This window comes from Amyelois transitella, chromosome 5 (genome assembly GCF_032362555.1).
Source record: "Amyelois transitella isolate CPQ chromosome 5, ilAmyTran1.1, whole genome shotgun sequence".
Lineage (NCBI taxonomy): Eukaryota > Metazoa > Arthropoda > Insecta > Lepidoptera > Pyralidae > Amyelois > Amyelois transitella.
The window spans coordinates 3012201-3037748 of NC_083508.1; the positions used below are offsets into that span (position 1 = coordinate 3012201).

The 25548-nt window shown below is 37.2% G+C and overlaps 1 protein-coding gene across 1 annotated transcript in view; it reads left to right on the forward strand.

Moving 5' to 3' along the window:
- Positions 1-7236: 7236 nt before the first annotated feature.
- Positions 7237-25548, forward strand: part of LOC106138413 (T-box transcription factor mls-1) — a 37416-nt gene continuing 19104 nt past the window's right edge. The window contains exons 1-2 of the mRNA XM_013339555.2: positions 7237-7321; positions 13485-13602. Of these exons, the coding sequence (XP_013195009.2) occupies positions 7237-7321; positions 13485-13602 (203 nt within the window). The remainder of the gene's footprint in view (positions 7322-13484; positions 13603-25548) is intronic.

The following is a 25548-nucleotide window of genomic DNA, read 5'->3' on the forward strand; positions in this document are numbered from 1 at the left end:
ACAAAACATTTGATTTTTAAGTAAAGGAATAGTTTTGGAATTAATAATAATTACATAAAACATATTACATATGTTTATTACAATCTGTTAATTATTATTTGGATCATTCCTGAAGCTTTAGTTCTTACCACTTACGTCTGAGAGTAATATTTTTTCTTGTTGGCAATTTCTTTACTATCTTTTTTATTAGTTAATCATCGATACTGTGATGTAAAGATATACAGCCTAGGTGTTAGCACTTTATCAATCATACAAATCGAAATAGAATAGAACTACAAACTTTTCTACATATCTAGCCGTACATACCCTATTATTCAGATTTTTATGTTACCTATTCATACATATGAGCAACTGGACAAATTACACAGATTGAGTTAGCTTCGAAGTAAGTTTGAAACTTATGAATTCTTATAGAGTCACATCCAAGACCCAGGTTAATCAGAAAAAGTTCGTTTCTCATCATGCCCTGGTCGTGATTCTAACTCAGGACCTCCGGAGTCACAGACAAGTGCACTACCGCTATGTCACAGCCAACTTTTATGGAGTTATTTTCTGGTTGCTTTCCTGCTCTATTCATATGTTTACGTCGTAGAAAATGGCATGACCTCCTCGGTTCGCGCGAGAGGGCTGGTCGATTTGTTCTCCAGGCGAAAAATAGAAGTGGCATTTTCGAACAAATCTTTTTGAAAAAGTAGATCCCGCTGTGTCAAGAATGTCTATGAGCTTATCTAATATCGGGTGCGCCTGGAGGCGATATTGATGTGGCGGCAGTACACTCAGGTGATCTTCAGGATAATGTTTTGTGAATGAAATGCTTCAGCGATCAGCTAAAAGCGTGCAGTAAAGGTGATTATCGAAGGGGTACATATTTGACGCGCCAGAGACTAATTTAGACAAGGTAAACTCTGTGGGGTAAACGGAATTACAGAAGGAGAAAAACCTCGTGGCTGAAGAGTCTAAGATATTGGTTTTACTCGAGTAGCCTGACACCCTTTCATGCAGCAGAACTCTTCTCCGAGAACCGGCACTATAAGATATTAAAAGAAGAGGTTCTGGGACATTTCAGCGAAACATTTGTAATTATAGGTAGGTACTTAGCTACCTAAGTATTTACAGATTAGAATTTCATTTGTAATGCACACACTTGTTTTTTGTCTTTAAGCACTTCTTTCAATCAGGTAAAGAGGTTATAGTTATGATTAGGTTTTGGATAAGTCTCCATTGTGCAGCTTATGTATTCATCTGAGACGTGTAGGATGAGTCGTAAAACTGACTTTATATTTTGCTCTGGTTGTTATAAATCAGGTTTTTTTTTCTTTTTTTTTTACTGCGTTTTTTAATTAACCAGTTATATATTTAGATAGCAACCAACCAAAATTTTTTTTGCATATTACAATTTATTAAATTGCGCAAACGTTTCCCTTTTGATCTCTACCGGTTAGTTAAACATTTAATTCCACATTAATACATTTTCGTCTTTCAATATTTTACGGGTATAATTATCACTGTCATTATTTCATACTTACATAATTAGATATAGTATTTATATACTAGTTCATTATGATATATATAATTATAATTTATAAACTGTATACTTAGTCTCTGTGAATCACTGGCCCACGGCAATGTGCCCAGAAGGCTGTTAGCACTGCTACGTTATTGACAAATACTTGAATGGAAACTCACTTAAACGTGTCTTTATTCTCTTGCGAGTTACGGGGTCGACAGAGCAAATAGTTTTTCAAATACTCGAAAGCTGACCGTAGGTATCCCTGGAACTGATATTAAGACGCAGTACCTACATGGTGAACATTTTGAAAGTAGGCTTAGCCCTATTTACCTAAATTGTTAGTGGGTGCAGGTAATGAGTATCATCTAAAAATAACAGGAGTCAAAGAAAACTAAGTAGTATGATGACTTTTAGCTTATGGCTTAGTGATGGCTTCATGGCTTAATGATGGAATTGAGATTCAAATACGAGTCAGGTTACTATAAACTGTCAAACCATGACGCATTTCTTAATACCTACCATTAGAAATATTATCATAATATAATCACCAAGGTTGTAAATCAGAATTAGGTACTTTAATAATTAATCTGATAAATCCTCATTTTCTCATTTTTGGCGTTGGGCTAACAACCTGTCACTATTTAAATACCTATCAATTCTATCATTAAGCCAAACAGCTGAATGTGTCCTTTCAAGACTGTTGGCTCTGTAAGGGATATAGACGTGATTAAGTATATGTATGTTCTCATTTTTAGTACTATCGTGGTCGTCTTGTCCCAGTGCTTCGAAAGCCCTATGACAATTTGCATCTTATATCTCAAGCAAGGGCCATCTGTCAATCAGGTAATAATTGCCGTTACCGCGGGAATTTCGGATAACCCTCTATTAGTATCCCCTAGACCACACGAGAAACCTACCATCTATGGAATTTACCTACATGCCGAATTTAAAATTTCTTTGCCCCTTAAGTCTTTTCCAGACTTTGCTTTGTCTACCTACCTACCTTTTGTCCAGCTAAAAACTATTATTCCCGTGGGATTTGCACAATACCTGTACTCCGCTAAATTCGTCGATTTTTGTGGATGTCGCCAAATTTACGCGGGCGAAGCTGCGGGTGAAAGCTAGTTATGTCATAAATCTTCAAAATTTATTCATAGTCATGTCAATAACGTTTTTCTTTTTGTTTTGTTGTCGACGACGTCCGGTAATGAGTAAGCGAATGTTTAAACGGCTGATAGATACGAATAACTGCTAGTGATAACGACAGTTAAAAATGTCGCAAATAGAACGACGGTGACACGTCTTCTTCCTCCTAGATGTGTAGATCCCGGGATGCGTTTTTTCAACATGAGCCCGACTAAGGTGAGTCAGATTTTACACGAAGCGACTGCCGCCCGAGCTCTATTCTTTGTAGGGCAACGTAACCCATATTGGATCATATGTGCAATAATGTGTGTGTAAATATGCAGGTTGCTCGTGATGGTTTTGCTCACACTAAAAAAAAATTAACTAACCTTTTGGGTTGTTTGGCGAATACTTAGGTAGTTTGACAATATATTAATGGAGTTAACTTGATTTAACAAAAGGAAAGTTTCGTACTTATGTAGGTTATTATTCGCTATATAGGTACGCCACAAGTCACAAAAATAAAAAATAAAATCACGCGACGCTCAGTCATAAACAGCGAAAAACCTAAATCGCGCTTGCAAAGATTTCACGGATTGGAGCAATATACATATGTATACAACCTCCAACACAACATCGTCGGAGCCGCGGTTCCCCAGGCATAACACCTAGCCTGGCGGAAGATCTTCCCTTTGGTGGCAGTCGAGTCGAATCATCGCTCACGCTACACCTACACCTTAATCTCCTCCTTTAATTGCTTGGAATTTTTAAATCACGATGCAACTACTCATTTGTCATTACCAAGGCACATCTAAAATAGTTCGCAGGATTTTGGATTGAAGTCTTTTTAGTATTTCCAGATTTGAGTTAGCAGTACCTCAAAGTTGTAACCCGTACGTCCAGGTAGGCTTTATAATGCATTTTTACATTCATTCATTCATTCATATAATCACGTTTATATCCCTTGCGGGGTAGACAGAGCCAACAGTCTTAAAAGTTCAGTTGTTAGGCTTAGATAATGATAGACTTGGGATTCAAATAGTGACAGGAATCCCAATTTAATAAGCCTTTCCATTAGTCGCCTTATACGACATCCATGGGAAAGAGATGGAGTGGTCTTATTCTTTTTATATTTGAGCCGGGACCCACACGGCATGAATAACATCATAATTGCGGAAAGTCCTGTTTGTGAGCAGATTAAATTCTATAATGAAAACAAGAAGTTGATTCCAAACCACCTGTTTAAGTTCAGGCATGGACATGGAACAATCGAGCAAATCGTAAACAAAGAACCTACTTACTCGTATTAACACAAAAGTTTAGCGGCACGTAGACAAAATATGACATAAAGTTTTGTTATCGTAAACCAAGTAGGTATTGACAAGAGTTTTGCTAAATATAATCAAAATATTAAAAAACGGATTATTCTATACGTAAACAAAGTATTAATAAAATAAATAAATAAAAAAACCTATACACGGGACGAATTACACATAATATTGAATTAGCCTCGAAGTAAGTTCGAGACTTGTGTTACGAGAACTCAACGATGCTATATTTTATTAAAAAAAAATACTTATATAGATAAACATAGATCCAGGCAAAACAAAGAAAATTCGATTCTCATCATGCCCTGGCCGGGAATTGAACCCGGAACCAAATGTGACACAGAAAAGCGCACTACCACTGCGCTACAGAAGTCGTCGTTATACAAGACATGTTACACGTAAACACAGTATCAACAAAGTAAAACACAAAAGCTTTGCTGAATATAAACAAAAACAGTAACATTTATTTTTGCTGCTTCCAACCTGAGTCTTTAACAAAGGGAAAACAAATAAATTATATATTTTCAACAGTTGTTACATCAAAAGTATCTAACGTAAGCGTTTTAAAAAAAAACGTTGCAAAAACTGTTTTAATATAAACAATAGGTACACATAGTTTGTCAAAAAAATAAGCCAACTGTGTTTGGTTACGCAAAAAAATTATATGGCCACTTTTATGTGTTAAAAGATTGGCGAAAGTGTGTTTGTTTTTAATAAGTATTTTTTTCAGTGCACTGTTAGACCAACGGTTAGCAGAAAAACTAATATATAACTCAGAATACATAAGTCATACTTACTCGTACTATGTCCGAGACAGGATGTCAGCTTGTTCCCCTAGGGAAAAGCTCATGAGTAAGCGAATACCTTTACGAGCGATATGGATAATTGTAGATGATAACGGTTGATAAATCTGTCGCAAATAACACGGCGATGACAGTGTTGATAAATACCACGAATGGACTGAAATTTTTTGAAATAGAAATTTGTATTTTAATTTTAATGATCATGTTGAGAGCAAAATATCCAGTTACAAGTTACAGCTTGTTTGTCTCGGCATCCAGTAAGAGTTCGCACCCTTTGGTGTCGAGACACTCAGTCCTTGGGGCAAGGGCGCGCCACGGGAGCTTCACAAGGCGCTCAGCAAACGTCTGGGGGAGGCAAGAAGTGACCCTTTGCGCGGGCTTTCTTGCGCAGCGTATTGCTATTGTAATACAGCGCGGGAATACTGCCTGCGTGATGGGGACCATTTCTGGGTGTCAAAATTTAAATAATACCTAATATTATTAGTCTGTAATTTTAATAAGTTTTTTTTTTTAATTAAATAATATTAGTTATATTTTTATTAATAGGTTTAATTAATAGATTAGAAATGTAATTTTCTTAGTTTATTATTCTTTGTTGATGAAAATAAAAAGGTTAGCTTGCTAGCTACTCGTAAATACTGATATAATAAGAATTCTCACTAATTTTTTCTACCTGCTATGGAAACTCAGACTCATATACTTAACAGGTAAAAATTCTTATGTTGTATGTCTGTAACGAATAAACTCAAAACTACTTATTTTACCGATTTCCACGAAATTGGTGATTGTTTAAATATTTTTTATGGTTTAGTAGTTAAGATAAAATATATCTTTAATGCTTTGTGTGTTCCCATTCACCGTTGGTACAGGGCTTTGGTACAGGGGAATCGGATAATGTCTGTTGGGGATGATCAAAAAGGTTGAGTTTCGAAATGTTTCTTTATTTTTAATGTCATTTTTATAATAGTGTTTTTAAGGGGCATCTCTGGAACAAGGAGAGCTGCGGGTCTGCCGGGCAAACGATTCCATAATAGTGTCGTTTTCGATTATCTAAGTTAAATATTTTTGATATTACATACATACAAACATACAAATATGTAATCACGTCTATTTTCCTTGCGGGGGAGACAGAGCCAACAGTCTTAACATTCAACAAGACTGATAGGTCACGTTCAGCTGTTTAGCTTAATGATTGTATTGAAATATTTTTTATTGGTTCCAGGAACCACGCGGCACTTTAGATTAGACTTAGGTACTTATTAAGTTTCCGATTAATATTTTGGTGTATTTACGAGTTATTTAAGTTTTGAAACCATTAATGTGTGTATACCTAAGGAGGTAGTTAAGTAGTTAGAATGAGTAAGTAGGTTATTAAAATAAAACTTTTTGGTATCAACTTTAGTTCTTAGAAATTAATCAGGTTCGCCTCGGCCTATTTATTTTCTAAAGGTATTTGTATATACTTATACAAAATTCAGATTGCTAATATCTACCTAACAACTTCCGCAATATATATTGAACAATACTCTGTATCATGTCAACACTCAGCACCAATGTTGGAACCATATCGAGGCGACAGTATCACCATCAACCCACCTCCGACAAGATTCATACTAGCTCAACTCGTACCAAGCGATGTCTTCCTAAAACAATGGGCCCTCATTGATACCTACCCACAGTGCTGCCAACTACAAAAGAGTAAAACTTATCTTTTTTTTTATTTTATTATTTTATTTTCCACGTTGGTGCCCACGGAAGACCAGCGTTGTGGTATATACCATGACAAATGCTGAGGGCTATTTTGGTACAAAAGTTGTTATAGATTAAGGTTTCTATAGTTGTTATATTATTATGTACCAAATAAACATTTTTTCTTTCTTTCTTTCTTAGTTTTATTAACAAATAAATATAGAAAGTTGTAAGTAGATTTCTCCTTTGAAAATTGTACCCAATTTTCGGAGACATTAGGGTCCGTTTTAAGTGGCTTCCTTGCCGGAATGAGAGGCTTTATTGGTCCATTTCCATGAATTTATTCGTCAAATAAGCTATTTTAGAAGGAATTATTGATTTGAAGGTCAAAACTGAAATATGATTTGTCATCGAAAAAACTGTAGATTTACAGGAAAAACTAAGGGGTTGGCTACACTATCTGCGCCCACGTCGTGTCAATCGAACGATCACCTGTCAAAGGAAGCACGGGGAAAGCTCGCAATCCGAGGCTTTGACGCCCGCCGCAGTTCGACCAATCAAGGCAAAGTGGGCGAGTCCATGCGCACGCGCCGCCCTGACTCCAAACTTGGATTAGTGCAAACACAACTGTCGATCAGTCAAGTCGTCTCAGTTCAATTTACGAACTTTTTGTGCGCGTTATTTGAACATTAACTTTTGTAGTGATCTTTGATCGTTTCGTTTCGACTTTGAAATGATATTGTGAGTTTGGATTGTTATTTTGTATGAAAACAGTTCCAAAATGATGATGAATCAGGCGCACTTGGAAGAGTATCTGCTGAGACAGCAGATGCTGCATGCTGCAGCAGCAACACATATTGGACTTCGTAAGTTTTATTGTTATTATTTTAATTTATTTTAGTTGTAAATTAAGTAAATAGGTATATTATCAATTATAATTTAAGACGAATAAAAGCATCCAGGGTAGAATGTTTAACATGCCAGACTACGTAATACATATAATCACTTCTTATCCCTTGCGTTGTAGACAGAGCCAACAGTCTTGAACAGACTTGATAGGCCAGGTGCAGTTTGGCTTAATGATTGAATTGAGATTCAAATAGTGACAGGTTGCTAGCCCATAATCTAAAACAAGAATCCCAAGTTTAAATGCCTATCCCTTAGTCGCCCTTAACGACATCCATAGGAAAGAGATGGAGAGGTTCTATTTTTTTTATCAGTGCCGGGGACCACACGGCACCAGGTGCCCGTGGGAAAATAGAGCGCGTGGGAATTATACCACACGGAAGAGCCGTGTTAGTTAACTATTAATTTAATTTACTCAACAGTGCAATAAAAAAAAGAAAAAAGTTATATTACGGGTTAGGTTTCGTGCTAAATTTGCGAAGGTTAGATGGGAGTAGCTTTGTGTAAAAACATGACCCACCCAATCCAAGGTCCATGGTCAAAGGGATACCCCGGGCTCCACTCCAGAGTGGTGAGAACTAAAGCCAGGAGGAAGAGCATTAATAAGGCTACCAAAATATTGTATCATTGTTAAAATAAATAAACATATAATGCTTGAATAAGTATTTATGTGTCCAAAATTAGCTTCTATTTTGTTTAATGCCCAATAAATATTTACCTAATATTTTATTTAATTAAGTATAAAATTGAAAACAATGTTGTCGTGAACAGCCATTCAGTTAGCTCTCAAAATAAAAGTCGGCAATTTTTAAAAGACTTTAATTTTTTCTCCCTCTAGACCTTACCGCTTTAATAATGTAAAATAAAGATAAGTATTTCCCATTTGTTTTTTCACAATGTGGAATCGCCTTAAGTATTCTTTCCGGTGACTATAAAAACCTTTTTTAACAATGCCCACTTTCATAATTGTTTTAGTTAGGTATAAATTCAATTTCGTTTTGTTTAGAATTACTTAAAACTCATTCAGTACCTTTTGATACTTGCACAGGTAACTTCACAGTTGGTCGTTCACTGATGGGTTGACAGACGCCGCCTATGCCAACCCTGGGAAGACAATTTGAGAGATGACTGTTATAGTGTCATTTCTATATTTATATATATATATAAAAATGTATGTATAAAAATGTATAAAAAGGTATGTACTTATATATATATAAGTACATACCTACATATAGTCACGTCTATATCCTTTGCGGGGTAGGCAGAAACCATCAGATTTATAAAAGACGGATACTTTGAGCTGTTTGACTTAATGTAATTGTTCTAGGTATAGTTTAGCTGAACCATTGTGGCGCTGCATCAGGTGTATCAGATCTTCGACTTTTATACCTCATCGAAAAATGCTCATCAGGCTGAATTTTATTTATTCATTTTATTTATTTATATATTTATGTCCATCAAGGAAAATAAAAATAAAATTTACAATAAAGAGAAATTCAGTACAAGGGCAATACTTATATCTAAAGAAATTTCTGGCTTAAGTGCAGAAAGGCATTGGCTTGTTTACATAATATTTAAGATATAAACTTACTGATATTAATAAACCTTAAACATATTACCATAAAATAACACATATGTGGTTAAATAACTTTATTTCTCAAAGAACTCTTTACATTTCACTTACAGAGAAAACATTTAAATTAAATATGTACATTTGTTGATGTGAGCATTCAAATACATATTTTTAATAAAAAAATAAGTCGTTAGTTGCGTATATAGCCGCTCGCTGCTAACTTACTAAACACAAACGCAAGAACAAAACATTAGGATGCTCGCGCACTTACATTTACATGCATCACAAGTAACAATACCTAATAGAAAAAATTGGTAAGTATTAATAAACTATACTATAGATTATTCTAATACATACATACATATAATCACGTCTATATCCCTTACGGGGTAGACAGAGCCTACAGTCTTGTAAAGACTGATAGGCCACGTTCAGCTATTTGGCTTTAAGATAGGATTGAGATTCAAATAGTGACAGGTTGCTAGCCCATTGCCTAAAAGAAGAATCCTAAGTTTATAAGCCTACCTCTTAGTCGGCTTTTACGATAAACATGGGAAAGAGATGGAGTGGTCCTATTCTTTTTTGTATTGGTGCCGGAAACCACACGGCACATTATTTAAATAATTTATTTATATCTTTTGAAATATAGATGGGCTGATTGAAATATAATTGATTGTAATAAATTTATATGTACTTATGTATGTGATATAATATTATATATATATGTATGTAATTCATATGTATATGATATAATATTAAAATAACAAATATCAAATAAAAAAACGTAAATATACTACAATATAAATGAATATTGCGAATTTTAATATCAGGGAAAAAGAATTTTACTTACCTACTAATATCATCTAGACAACATACATTCCATTCTTGATATCTATATACATTTTTTTTAATTTTTAACGTAATGTAGCATAAACATAGGTGCAATGAGAAGGAAACAGGGTAACACTAATTTACATTTGGTCTCGGAAATAGTTATGTTTCCGTGGGATTCACGATAAACGACAATGTGAGGCGACGTCGCGGGGATTAGCGAATACTTTATTAATATTCTTTTATAGGTATCTATGGCTGGATAGCTAATATCCTTCAACTAATATATTAAGTCTTCAACTTGTAAATTTTTGAAAAAACCTCGTCTGAAACGCGTTGAAGTCTTTTGTATGGGAGTAAGTACTAAGCGATATTTATTTTTCTTACTAAATTAAGCAAACGTCATACCTACCTATAAATATAACGGCTTTTTAAAATTCCTTTTAAATACAAAATGTAAGTAACATCTTAAATAACGTGATAAAGGACTTCTTTTCATTTTTCAAGGTCTCAAATTAATAAGGAGATAACATTTTGTTTAATTATTATTAATGTCGTCAGTTTCGTCACAATTATATAATTAGAGATCATTACAATTAACTGATTTAAAACGCGTTGTAATTTACTACTTACTTTACAAGACTGTTGGCTCTGTCTACCCCGCAAGAGATATAGACGTGACCATATGTATGGATGTATGTATGTAATGTACTATTTATTTATACTACAGGTATTAAACGTAACGTTACATGCGCTTTTAAAACCTGTAGTAGGTACTTCTCACCCTTATTTCTGCGTGTTTCCGGTTGCCTCCCTTTGGGGAGGTATACTTACTTTCAGTTTACTGGGAGAAATCCCTCATAGGTACAAGTCCGCCATTGTGCATTTTTATGTTATACTAGAGGCCGCCCGCGACTTCGTCCGCATGGAAACCCTATCAATCCCGCGGGAACTCTGGGATAAAAAGTAGCCTATGTGTTATTCTGGGTCTTCAGCTACCTACATACCAAATTTCATGGTAATCGGTTCAGTAGTTTTTGCGTGAAAGAGTAACAAACATCCATACATCCATACAAACTTTCGCCTTTATAATAGTAGTAGGATTATGAACTGCAAAAAAAATTTGTTACGACAATAATGTATTTACAAAAAAACACACACACAAGTGTTTCGGGACCCGGGGTCCGCCTTCTGACTTTTCTCTCTCTACTTGGTCCGGTTTTCGGCGTCCTCTGATTTCAGTCCATTGGCTCGCATATCATCTTTCGCGACATCCAGCCATGATCTTTTCGGCCTGCCCCTACTACCTGGGCCTAATCCTTTTGACGGCCTCTGTGGCGCAGCGGTTGTACGCTTGTCTGTGACACCGGAGGTCCCGGGTTCGAATCCCGGCCAGGGCATGATGAGAAAAGAACTTTTTCTGATTGGCCTGGGTCTTGGATGTTTATCTATATAAGTATTTATTATAAAATATAGTATCGTTGAGTTAGTATCTCGTAACACAAGTTTAGAACTTACTTCGAGGCTAACTCAATCTGTGTAATTTGTCCCGTATATATATTAAATCCCTGTAGTAACTACTTAAGTATAAATAGTATCTATCTATTAAATAATCCTTACTCTCCCTACTAAAATCCCTACTTCATCACTACATAGTATAAAACAAAGTCGCTATTTTAGTCTGTGTGTCTGTATGCTTAAATCTTTAAAATTACGCAACATGTGATTTTGATGCGGTTTTTTGTAACAGGTACCTAGAGTGATTCAAGAGGAAGGTTTTTATGTATAATAACATTTATAATTTTGCACCCATGCGAAGCCGGGGCGGGTCGCTAGTAAAATTATAAATGCGAAAATAACTTTGTCAAACAAGCAGCGTTACGCTTTCACGCCTAAACCTTTTTTAATGAAAGCTACAGAGATAGAGTTATCCCTAACAAGAACAATTCAGTTAGAATTGTTCTTCATTACTCATTATCTCATTAATGTGAAAGTTGCTTATGCAACATCAGCTCATAAAAATTAAAGGGACCAATGACTACTAATATAGTCAATAGCAATTGGTCTAATTAAATATAGTTACCTAATAATACATTTAGGTACGCACTCTTACGCATCTAATGAGTGTAAAAAAATGCCAAGAGTATGAGAGAGGTTTGTATACTATTTTTTACTTTAAAACATCTTCTTAACACATTTAAAGGACTTACATCTAAATATTATGTATAAAACAAGAGCCGTGTGGTTCCCGGCGCTTAAGAATAGGACCACTGTTTCCCATGGATGTCGTAAAAGGCAACTAAGGGATAGGCAAATAAACTTGGGATACATTCATGCAGACATACATATATTTCGATTCATACCAAAGTTTATTAAATGATTAATCACAATTAAAGCCTGCTTGGAGCTGGACAACGGTACAATGCGCGCGCGCAGTATATTCGATTATATTATAGAATGTGATAACCGCGGCGGCTTTGATCGTTCGCTCGGAGATATCGTAGGAAGCCATAAAGTATCAATATTACAATATTATCGTCCACTCAAAGTATTATATGGCTCATTTACATGACACCGGAAAATGTCGCAAGTGGTAAGTGAATGATGGTTGATGATCTTGGGTGTGTCGAATTGTACTTATGAATTTAGATTAATAATTATTACTTATACTTATTAAATGAATAATGAAAGTAAAAACAAAAACTTCAAATCTTTTCTTCATAACATAAGTATAAATTTTAAAACTACTTTGCTGAAAAACAAAGCCTCTGAAACAAAAACTAAAGTCTGAAGTACTTAGGTATAATAAAATATATAAGTGTCTATATAACATACATAAATATAGCAACCTCGTATACGTATAAAAAGAATCCCTAGTTTATATGCCTATCCCTCAGTTGCATTTTTTGACATCCACGGGAAAGATGTGGAGTGGTTATATTCTAAAGTACCAAAGTCTAGATAAATAAAGTGTTAATTTAATCAAGAGTTAATGATTTCCGATTAGTTAATCTTCATTGAACAAGTTTGACTTAGGAAACATTAATTTTAAAATGAAGGCAAGTACTGCTTGCTGGTGTAGAAATTGAAGTACTACATATAAAAATTTCCATCAGTGTGAATAAAATGAATGTGTATTGAAATAGATAGCTGATATAAAGTACTAATGGAAATTAAATTACAAAAGCGGGCGGAGTCGGGGGCGTAACTTTATACATACATATAATCACATCTATATCCCTTGCGGGATACACAGAGCCAACAGTCTTGAAAAGACTGATAGGCCACGTTCAGCTGTTCGGCTTAATGCTAGAATTGAGATTCAATAGTACTAGTAACTTTACTTACTCTACTTTTAGTACTCGTATATTTTTAATTCTTTTAATCTTTGGGAGTAGTTTAAACACGCACTGACTATGTTACCCCCAAAAGTAATAACTTTACATATAATTAGTACCTACCTACAAGATTCACTAAGTAAATTTTGATGTGATTAATTGAATTAAGACTTGGAGCGAAAGTACATTTTTTGTTTGTATGTTGCGAACCGTTGGTTACATTTTGATGGAATTTCAAATGTATATAGAATCTATCAATAGAATTTTAAAGTTCGTAATTTTGAGATATTCACAAATTTGTAAAAATACACGTGTTCGCGAGGCCTTTGTCGTGGCGGACAACTAATGAGTACTTAATTTAATTTAATATTGTTTTCACAGAGCATCGTGTGGGTTCTAACGCCGAGCCGCCGGCATGCGACGCTCGTCTCCTGAACGCGGAGCTTTGGAGGAGTTTCCATGACATTGGCACAGAAATGATCATCACCAAGGGAGGACGGTCAGTCCACACATTTATCTATATTTATCATTAGGTACCCACTGAATTTGTTCTTACGGTGAGGGAAAATATTGGGGAAAAAACTGCACATTTAGGTAACTTAGGGATGTGTTACCAAGATCGATCTAATACTGGTCAGGTTTACCTGCAAAGGTTGCGGTGTTCAGATAGGAGTCGTTTTGTGTATAAAATTTACTCACCTAATCCATGGCGGCCTCTGTGGCTCAGCGGTAGTACGCTTGTCTGTGACACCGGAGGTCCCGGGTTCGAATCCCGGTCAAGGCATGATGAGAAAAGAACTTTTTCTGATTGTCCTGGGTCTTGGATGTTTATCTATATAAGTATTTATTATAAAATATAGTATCGTTGAGTTAGTATCTCGTAACACAAGTTTCGAACTTACTTCGAGGCTAACTCAATCAGTGTAATTTGTCCAAAAAAAAAAAAAAAAAAAAAAAAAAAAAAAAAAAAAAAAAAAAAAAAAAAAAAAAATAGTTTTGATGTCTTAAAAAATACTAGGTATAGGATGTATTAAACTTCAGAATAAGGCAATTTATTAGTAAGGTAGAGCAGAATTGCGCGCGTTTAGATTGTTATCTTCTTTAATCGAAAAAGTTGTATTGATCGAATGATCGCAGATCATCGGAAAGCCAATTAAACCCCGCAGCTGTCGCAATTCCACAAACAAATTTACTAAAACATCGCTACGTCATAAATTATAACAAAAACTTAACGAAAAGCCATTAGGGCTGCTGAATCTGACGCGGGGCTTGTTAACGGATAATTTGGGAGCCCGGACCTCCGTCATAGACAAAACAAACAGCTGCCTCGACGGCAATTTGTGCATTTCTCTAAATGGCCGAACACAAATTACAGCTTATTATAAGCTTGTTTGCTTTACGACGAAACCCCTTCAATTATTTTTTTTCGTGATCGATAATGTGGAGCGAGCAGTGAAGAAATTACACAGTCGACGCGATCTCGGCGCCTCCGCCTTCCTGCAGCGCCGGGGCCGGGCCCACCGCAGCCGCGACGTAATTAACAACGGCCTATTCATCTCGTCATTAGCAGATGACGACTCGTCGCATCGCACCAGCGACATCGCGCCCACGTCGCCGCGACGATACTTCGATCGATTACGAATACCGCGTCCGACCGCATACTCCGGCAATTAATGACGCGTAATTAGCTTTCTCGAGCCGCGCCGGATTGTCGCTCGCAGTTATTAAATATTAGTCAACAAAAAGCACTGCTCCCCGAACGAATAGCTGTCGGGTGGAACGGCTGTACCGGCGCGCCGGCGCTCTGTCGCACTGTCCATGCGGCTTTTTGCGCAGCGGATAATTAGCTAGGTCCGTATGTGCTCCTGTCATCTCCTACACGTTTTTTTGCCGGCCGCCGGCGCGGACCACCGAGCCGCGGTCCGGTTAACATTCCAATAATTTACCGCTTTATCCAGCGGTTGGTGAATCTCGTTAGTTGCCCGCGCCCGTCTAGAGGTCACTTTTGTTTGTTTTGTATTAATGATGCCGTGTGAGGGACCGGGCCCGGCGCCCGCCGCGCGCCTGCCCTGGCGCCATGGCCGAAATGGGTCAAAAATATTTCATTTATTTCTCGTATTGAACACTAGCCGAGGCTGTGCGTGCGCGGTCTAATTGAGTTATTCGACAACATATGACCGATCAAATTGGAAAGTGTAACTCGATGCTTTTAGTCGCTGAGTAAACAGTGGGTTAAAAAGTTAAAAGCGCTCCTACAAGTTCTTTATCCGGAGTGTTCGCGGAGTGGGGCTCAGGTTTGAGTGTAGAATTGGAAAGTCAAACACCAGAATTTGGGCGGTTCGTTTGTGCAGGCAGGGCCGGGCGGCGCGCTAGGTTAACACCTGCCGACCGCCATCGCTTGCTCTATGTGTTGCACACTGGATTTACGGCAACCGACCCCAATTTTCCCACCTGTATATATTCACCTGTTAATTGATAAGTTATATAGCACACATACACACACATGCAATATTAGTCACACGTTGGGCACGTTTTAAAAGACTATTTAAACAGTACAATAAAAAAAACGTTACTAAAACTCCATTAAAACGTGTTGTTAAGACAGATGTTTCTTAAAATGTATGTAACCAACTGCAGTTTGTTTATGTGAACTCTACGTTATATCTTGCAACAACAATCGAAAAAGTCCTAAAACCTGACATGTTCCATCTGTGTTCGGAGATAATAGTCAACCCTCAATAATCTTTCTACAAACAAACACTGGTTAGAGTAGAGTAGGTTATTTATTTTTTCTTAAAACCGAAATATGACAAATGGGCGAGGCGCGTCGGGCGCATCGCTCGCGTGTCGTCGCGCGGACCTCCCGCCATTTTAAAAACAAACATACAACACAAAAACTCGTTATTTATTCTCATGTTATCCAAAGGGAAGGGCGCGTCCGAATTCGCTTGAAAAAATCATAAGTTATAATTAAAAACATCCGTGGTTTTAGGTAAGCGTGGGCGGCTGCAGTCGGGCTGCCTGAAGTTACACCATTGACGTTCAAATGATATGCTTCAAAGAGTGATCACGAATTTGAATTTTTGTATTGATTGCTTATTGATTTGTATGATGCCAATAAGATACATTCATAATCGTATGTCAATCTCGAATTCATAACACAACGATCCATAAGCACGGCCGGCGCTTGTTTTAACAGAAATACCGATTAATTGATTCGATCTGTGCTGTAATTAAAATGGGTGATTAGAGCGCGGGGAGCGGCGCCGGCGCCTCAAAGCGTCGCCGGCAACATTCCTTTTGTTTTACCACGGGTCGTTTGTCGCCTGCGTGGTGCGCGGGTATGATGTCGTCTTGTTTCATCTTGGGAAAAAGAGCAATCGTGTGAGAGAGAGGTGCGCGGGCGCCGACCTCCTGGGGCGCCGCCGACCGCACGCTGCGCGCCCCGCCCAGCGCACGCAGCACTAATAATCAGATTATGACAGCGCTTCGTCTTGCAGCCGCTTCATATCGACTCCACTCGTCACTTGGATGTCTCGATCACTTGACATTAGAATTTCCCGGCCGAAGCAGTACAGCATCTATCAGATGGGGTGCAATGTCTGCGTGACGCGGCGCCTGCGACGTACGACGACAATCTGGCGTTCGTCACTGACATAATGTTACACGCTCTCGAGATGAGATATCTAATCTGACTAACGATTTGTAGCGCATAAGAGCCTGCAACCAGCCAGAAGCAAACTAATACTGATAATAAAATAATTTCTTCTAAGATGTTTGGGTTCGAAAAATGTTCCACAGCGCATTTTTTTCTGGTAAACCAAAACGACTCTCAAGTTGTTATAACTGTTATATCTGTGAAACGACGTTGTTTGTACAATTTAAAGTTGATAGTGAACGTTTATAGTAATCAAGGCTTCGATGAAAAAGTAGGAATTCATCTTCGAATAAAAAGCGTAACGTCATTTGATGTAATGGGTAATTCTGGCTAAAGGGAGTGAACGGGCGCGGCATCCGAAGCACGCGCCGGATGGTCGCCGTCGATCCTATCGCAGCATCTCCAGGGAACATGCCACAACATTTGTCACACGTTTGTCCACCACCGAACTCATCAAATAAGCTGACTTGACAACATTCTGAACGTAACCAGCAATGTATCTCTGCCACGGATACATTCGCCAATCCACTGAGAGCTTTGACAGAATCGCAGAGTCATCGTCGGATCCCGCGCCTTTTTGCTCTGCCATGCTCTAAAACAATCGAGACATTTATAAAAAAGAACAAGAAACAATAATTCCAATTAAAGCTATAAAAAATACGCGTCTCTCGATCGTCGGTCCGCCGAGCTCACGACTCATTTTTTGCTGGAAGACGACTGATGATAATTTCTCATTAGGTTATAACATTTTTGTCGGTCGAATCGTCATAAATTCCTCGAATAATTTAAGGAAGAAAGTGGTTGTGGGATGTGTTTTGTTTTTATGGCGCCAACGAGAAGCTCGGGTTAGATCGGTATCTCCGATACAAGCGTTTAACCCATGTTACGTGGAACTGGGAATTATTCTCACGGCCGACTCACTCGACTCTCGCTAACAAATTGTAATGCGAGCGAATCAGACAACTTGGCATTTTGAATGCATTTACTGAATAAACTGTAGGTATTTTGCAAATGTGATTTTATTTCAACAGTTTTTATTTTTATCGCATCTGCTTGTTTGTTTTTTCAATAAAGTATTTGATTTCCAAGTTGTTTCATGCAGGTACAAATCTAATTAATTAGATTAGATCGAAATGCAGACATAACTTGTTATTCTGATCCTAAATTTTAAAACTGAGTGTGTAACCAAATCCGAGGGGCCTACTGTCGTACCCAGTGGGGGATCAGATCACATCTCGCATCCGAAATCATGCACACTCGTACGTGCTTATATTTTTACAACCATAATTCCTCTCCTAGAAACTGTGCTCATTACGAGATCGCTGGGCGCTTCATGAGAACTTTAGTTCAGATTGTTCGATTTTATCTCAATGTTTAGCAAGTCGAAGTGGCGAGTTGGCATTGTCTTAGTTGTGACATAGTAGAACTTCGAATGATATTAATAATTGTCAATAGGTATGAAAAGCATTTTAAATATATTTTGGTTTGTCGGAAGGCTTGATGCAAACTTTTTGCCATTATACAAATTCAATCAAAGGCAGTTAAATTTTTATATAATTGATATTTTCTAAATTTACTTAATCGATAATGACACATTTTTACCTACATATAAAATGTTTGGACAAACTCGCCAATCGGTTTACGTATTCACTCGTCAGCTCAACTCGCCCGTTCTAACCTCCGCCCTACAAATATGATCACGTACTAGAAATACTGAATGTTATCAGAACTCGTCACCCATAGTGCGGCTGTGAATTTGTTATGTTTCACGCAACGTCTGAGGCAGTCATTATGAGGGCTTGGCAGATGACTGATGACGTGTCACAACACTAATATTGACGATGTCGGGTCCAGTATCATTGGTTTCTTGATATGACTTTTTGCTAGTATTATCCTACCTAACGGCGTTTGGGAATGCGCTAACGAACTATATACCTAAGCAACTTTTTTTATTGGATTGATGCATTCAAGTGATAGTCATAAATAGACATTGTAAACGTTTAACCTTTAATAAATGTTGCCTAGAATCCTTTTCATCAAGAAAATTAATTTTCTTCCCTTCGGAGAAAAAATGTATTTGATTTAAGACATTAACACACTTTCTGCATGAGAGGTCAAAATCTACATCTAAGTTTTCCACTTTAGGTATAATTGTTTTTGTGGTCGCCTATATAATGATGCCACGACGAATCCTGTACTGTAAAACAGACACCCGAAATTGAACACTTAGTATTCCAATAGTATACACAGCATCCGAGGGCGCGGTCTCCAAGCCCGATAGTATCAGTCCTCTCGGAGTCTCGACTTAGTCGTGCCTCCTCACAATGCCATGTAAATGCAACCACTGGCGCCGGCGCAACACCGTCTCTATAAATTCTTTATGGAGGTAAATTATTCTACATTCATATAATCACGTCTTCATCCCTTACAAGGTAGACAGAGCCAACATTCTTGAATGGATGAAAGGACCACGTTCAGCTGAAGGAATTCATTAATTAGAATCAAAGAATAATCTCTAAAGATTTTTACTTCTCATATTATTCCAACGTAATATAAGTTGGATTAATATAAGAAGTAAAAATGAATCATATAAAAAACTGCAAAGTTTCATGAAAATCCGTTCAGTGACACACAACACACAACGTTACAAGCGCATTTAGTATGTAGTAGGACAGGAGGTGTTTAAAGAAATGTAAAGCAGAACTCATAGCAATTACAGTCAGGAATTTTCGCAAAAGTAAAACGTAAAATAAAAAGAAAACAAATGATTGGGCGTGTCCATAAGTCAGTATGAGTCCTTCCCTTTTGCTTTCTATTTGAAATCTTTATTGTTAACAATATTCATTTCATCTAAGTAGTTTCAATAACTTATACGAATATTTTTTTTTTGTAAAAAGAGTCTGATTAATTTCCTGTTCCAGTTATCTACTACTTGTAAATTAACTTCATTTATATGCCAATATTGAATTATTATTAAAATGAATTTTAGACAAAGTCTCTTATTTCCCCTGACATTTGGTGTTCTAGAAATGTCAACTGGTTAATAAATACAAGACATTCCATGAAAAGCTATTTTACTTGATTTCTGTCTAAATAAATTCAGGTTTATATTCAGTACTAGAACTGTCCGTATCTAGTTGAGTAGACACTGTCAATTCTGTACCACATTTATTTCAAAATAATTTCATGCATAATACGGTATAACAACGCTGTTATTTTATCAATGTTGGTATAAAGCTGAGCAATTTTAGCCTAATACTGATTACATTTTGTCATCACCACAAGTAATTTTAGGAACATCCAAACAAATCGAAAATACAAATTAATCCATCATTTATTTCCTCTCCGAATTACTATCACATAGTACTTATAAAATATACAAATGTATAAATGTAATATAAAAATATTTACCCGGAATGTTGATTAGGGATAGGTTTCTAAACTTACGTTTTAATGACGCCGGCCTCCAGTTTAAAACCTGGCTAGCGACAACTTGTGTAAATTTTTTTTTGTAATATTGGATCATTTCTATTTCTTTATTGCATGCACCTTTTTAAGTACTTACAATAAAGGGTTTATATATCAAACCTACATACGTGCATTTGTCGTGTACATTCTCTGGGACCGCCACCCGCGCAGGTTCGTGCGCAGATACCATCTGCTGCCCGGCGACATCGAGACATCACGCCGCGATGCGTATCACTCACCCACTGCTACCGAAACAGATAACGCGGTACATGCATCGGGAGATAACTGGCCGAGTCAGTTCAGGGTTGCCAGAAGATGTAAGAAGGGTTGAAGAATGTTTGGTGAAATTATGACGTCCATTTGTTGTCGATATGAAGATATAAATTTGGAAGAAAAATCTCCAATGGAACCTGGACCAGCTTGGATTGTTGCACATTCTCGAAGAGTAACAGTTTTATCGCAGTAGGGAGGCTTCGTACCAGCAGTTTATCTAGTCTAGAGATTAATACCCGGTATTGGGCCGCTTCAGTGATCTGGCGGTCTTACTTAAAAGATACCTACGATAAGATACTTCCACGATCACAAACAGTTTTGTCTGTCAATGAGTTTTCGTAGACCTTCGTTGACCCGATAGAGGTTACTAACATTCAGTTGCCTCAACGTGTTGCCTCAAATTGTATGTACCTATTCCCACATAACAAGTTGTATGGCAACCCTATCAGCAGATAACGCTGGGTGACTCGTTTCCAAGGGTCGCGGGTGCGGTGCATGCACGGACGAACGTGTCGGTGCGGCGTTATGGTTTGTCACCGTGTCACGATTATGGTGAAGTGGGGGTCAAGGTTTATCTTGTTTTCATTGCGTCCCTTTGAAAATGTCACTTTATCGCTTGCGAGGAGGTGCTAGGATATTCAGGTCTTTGTTTACACACACTACTTACTCTCCTTTATATTCTTTCTCCTATCAAAGCAAACCTTATTTCGTTGTGTCCAAAAATTTGGAAAGGATTTGGAGTATTTTTTTAATCGTCTTCTGGGTCATTCATGGGAAGCAATGGATTGTAAATGTCACATTCACATCTACCGGGACCACACTGCTCTTTATAATCATTCAAAAATAGTATAAATTCAGTATCTGGCCCTTTCATCTTTAATGAATCAACATAAAGTACCTACTCTTTGATATGTCACTTTACATCAGCGTGCCAGTTGACTATGAAAACACGCATTTCTAAGGAAACGTGAATGTAAACGGCAATAACATCACTCGGTGTTTACAATTCACAGACTGACACTTGCGCCCGTTAATCCAACGCCATCAAATGTAAAAGGCGTAATTAGCGAAGGCACGTTCAACATGGCGACATCAGAACACAATTCCGTGAAATATGTAACAGCGGTTCAATGTCAATAGCTGATGTTGATGTCGCCTGGACGCCCACTTATTGTGTGGGTGACGCACGCGCGGCGCGTTTGAAGTCGCGTGTTACCAGCCTTGGCGCGATTCCTGGTAAAGAGCCTGGACTCTTGGCGTCAACGGAAGCGCATGGCGGGTTGCGAAATTAATACATACATACATACATATGATCACGTCTATATCCCTTGCGGGGTAGACAGAGCCAACAGTCTTGAAAAGACTGAATGGCCACGTTCAGCTATTTGGCTTAATGATAGAACCGAGATTCAAATAGTGACAGGTTGCTAGCCCATCGCCTAAAAGAGGAATCCTAAGTTTATAAGCCTATCCCTTAGTCGCCTTTTACGACATCCATGGGAAAGAGATGGAGTGGTCCTATTCTTTTTTGTAATAGTGCCGGGAACCACACGGCACGAAATTAAAATGTCTGAAACCCTTGATCGAAGCTTAAAACGAATTAAAAGCATCAAAAAATAAAACATGTTCAGTGGGTGACTAAAAAAGCTGTAAGCAATTAGTCGCAGATGACCGAATATTTACCACTATGTGTGTGTCTCCTAAAGTATATAAAAAGTCCTTCATAGGAAGCCTTTCCCAGTAAAGCTGACCATCAGCTGACTTACAATCTTTACTTTACTTATTTTGCCTATTAAAAAGAAGAAATGAAGCAGCTTCATTTAACCTATGATCTTTACTGCAGTACGGCCTTCCCAATAAAACATTACTTATTTGCCGTGCCAAACCTGTTTCGTTTTTATACATTGTCAATTATGAATGACATCATCCAGGTAACAAAAGTGCTCTCTGATTTCTACATTTCTGTATGTTTTTACGTTTGACTTGTTGTTGACCAATGTTTGACCAAAATATGTGTAAACCTATTAATTATATAATACGTGTCATTAAAAAATTTGGTTAGAAAAAACAAAAACGTAATAATAGTGTAATACGTAATTATCTGGCAATATGCACGGAAATAAGCAATATTAAAAATCTTCATTTGAGTAACCACATTGGTGCAAAAATATAAAGTCGAATTGAGAATCAATTTCAACAATTACACTGTAGGGTTGTCTTAATAATTAGTGTTTGATTGAGACAAAGCACTAACTACGAGTATAAATCAAGAAGTGTTTCGCTCCTATCTCAGTACTTATCCCACACATAAAGTATTAATATCAATTAACTCACACTGGCTTAATTGTGAAACGGGCGCGGTTCGCGTGCGGCGGTGCCTTTGTCGGCTGCACTAGTGTGTGAACCCGGCGATGCCTGTTTAAGTACTTCAGATTTGTTCTTAAAATACTAACAGTATAGAAGTTAAGTCTTCTCCGCCTTGGATGATCGATGAAGAAAATGTGAGTGCTGTTGTTGTGGATAATAACTGGTCCTTAGCTTATTTTACTTTCGGACAAAAAGAAAAGTTATTACTGTGTGCAGAAATTGTTGATGCAAAGCATCATCAATTTTCACTATTTTACTGAGCTCGGATATTTATAAAAGGTGTTTATAAACTGAAAAATAAAAGGTGTTTTCAGTGAATTTTAATTTTAATCATAAAACGAAGCTTCATCTCTCTACTCCTCCTTGTTTACTTTCTACCGCAGACCTCTTCTCCGAAAAGCGTCCTAAAATACTGGCGCCATTCACTTAAGTACTAAATCGACTAATCTAAACTCTAACTCATGCTACATAAGTGTGTTATTAATTTCGCAATGCTCGATAGTTCTAGGGATTGCGGCATCACGGTACAAGGAGCGGAGATCCTGTGTCTGATTAATTGTTTCTTGTTCGTGTACTTTACTAATGACTGCACTCATAAGTTTGTCATTAATATGCAATTTAGCTATCTCTTCCTCCTCCAAATGACATAGTTCGCTTTTATTTCATAGGTTTTAGATTAAATGTAACATAAGGCATGCGCAAAGCCTAATCTGTAATGACGCAGAACCTTCATTAAATTTTTCAGATTACAAATCTCCCATTTCAATTTTTTTTAAAGACTCAGAGCTGGCAATCGTAGCTACAGATTTCTTTTATCTTTCAAATGTCTCAAATAGCTAAACGTATATTCAATAACCTTAGGATGCATTTACCCCGTTAGAATTAAATATGTGTCACTGACAATGTAAAAAACGCAATATACGCACCCCGGCACCCGACCGAGATCGCCGGCGCCAAAACAAATAAAAATATGAAATATTAAAATTAAACAGCTACTATCTTCACGATCGCTACTATCTTGAAGATAGGAATCACCGCTTTCAGGTGATCATCAATTCTTCCGTTATATAGCAGCTTTGACAGGATTATAATTAGAAACCGTCCGTCCTTATGGTTTGTCGTTTTTAATGTCGCTAGTCGGGTCCCATACTGCGCTCGCATTTCATTAACTCGGATGTTAAAAAATTGGGAGTCGTCATAAAGCGGGCTGATTTATACGGGTCGGGAGCTAACGAGCCGTCGCCGTTGTGTCCAGTGCTTGCAACAAGGTTAGGACAGAAATAGTGAACTGAAGTTAGACAAGTAAAATGCAGATTGTAACATTAAAACTGCTGAAGTATTTTATAAAGATTTTTATTTGTGAATGTTTTGATTAAAAGAATCTTTTCTCTGCAACCAATTTGTAAACAACATTTAAGTTGTCCAAAAGACATTTTCCCTTCTTTGTAATATACCATTAAATTACTGTATACCAGTGACAAATATCCAGGTTATTAAGTACTGTTTATTTTTAAATTCAAATAATAAGACTTTACAAATCAATCGCGACTTCAAACAACATTTTAAGTGAAGCAAAATCTGCAATCTCTATGTTTTGTGTCGTCGATTCGAGGCTTGCTTCACGCGTTCCAATAAAGCAAACGGATCAACTTGTTTCGATTAGATGAACTCATAATACAATTCATTTATTGAGAACAAAAAGAAAAGAGGAGACACTGCACTGTCTTAACAATATTAATCACTAGATTTTTACCTCAGCTTCGCCCGCGCGAGTTTAATATCATCTACAAAACAATAAACAAGATTTTCGCAAATACCACGGGAACTTTACTATTGACCACGATGAAAACTAATCCTTGTCCTTCTCCAGACGCCTAATTAATAAATTTTAATAAATACGCGAACTTTCAAAAAGATTGGTTATAATACGAGTATTAGTTGGGATATATACGGTAGACAGAGCTAGAAGTTACAACGTGGCACATTAAGCCTTTGATTCTGCTTTGATGGCTTAATATTTAATTAAGATTCAGTTAAAATGACGGATTGCTAGTCAGATCACCATAAAAAAGTAGATTATTTTTAAGTACCTTAAAAACTTAATACGATACTTACAGGAGAGGCCGCCCATTGGTAAAATATTAAAGAAAACTAAAACCGAGGTGTAAAAAATACTAATAAAATTTACCCCTTACCAGTCACATCATAAATAGCCAAGATCGGAACTAATTTCGCCTATGTCCAACAAGTGCATTGTGGCTATCTCAACGATCGGTTGCAGTCGGCGTCAAAAGGCGCATAATAGGCTATAGATGCGGCAGATAACGCCTGTCAAGTGAATAGTCGCGCGTTTGTGCGCCCGCGCAGACCCGCACATTCGCAATTTACGACGGCTTTGGCGGCGCCGGCGCTTCGTGTCTCCTGTGATAACATTCGAATGTTTTTCTGTCGGTTTTAATGAGTCCTCGTGCAATTATTGTTCTCTATGTTATTTTTAATGATTGCTTGATTACTTTTATTAAGGATGCACTTTTTCTGTAAATGCTACAAATTTCATTATCTACATTCATTTGTATGACATCATTAGAATTTAATTTTAAAAAGACTACACAAAAAAAATATTTAAACCATCCGAGTTCGATTCCGCGGCATGTCTCACAAGTTGTAATATCGATTTTA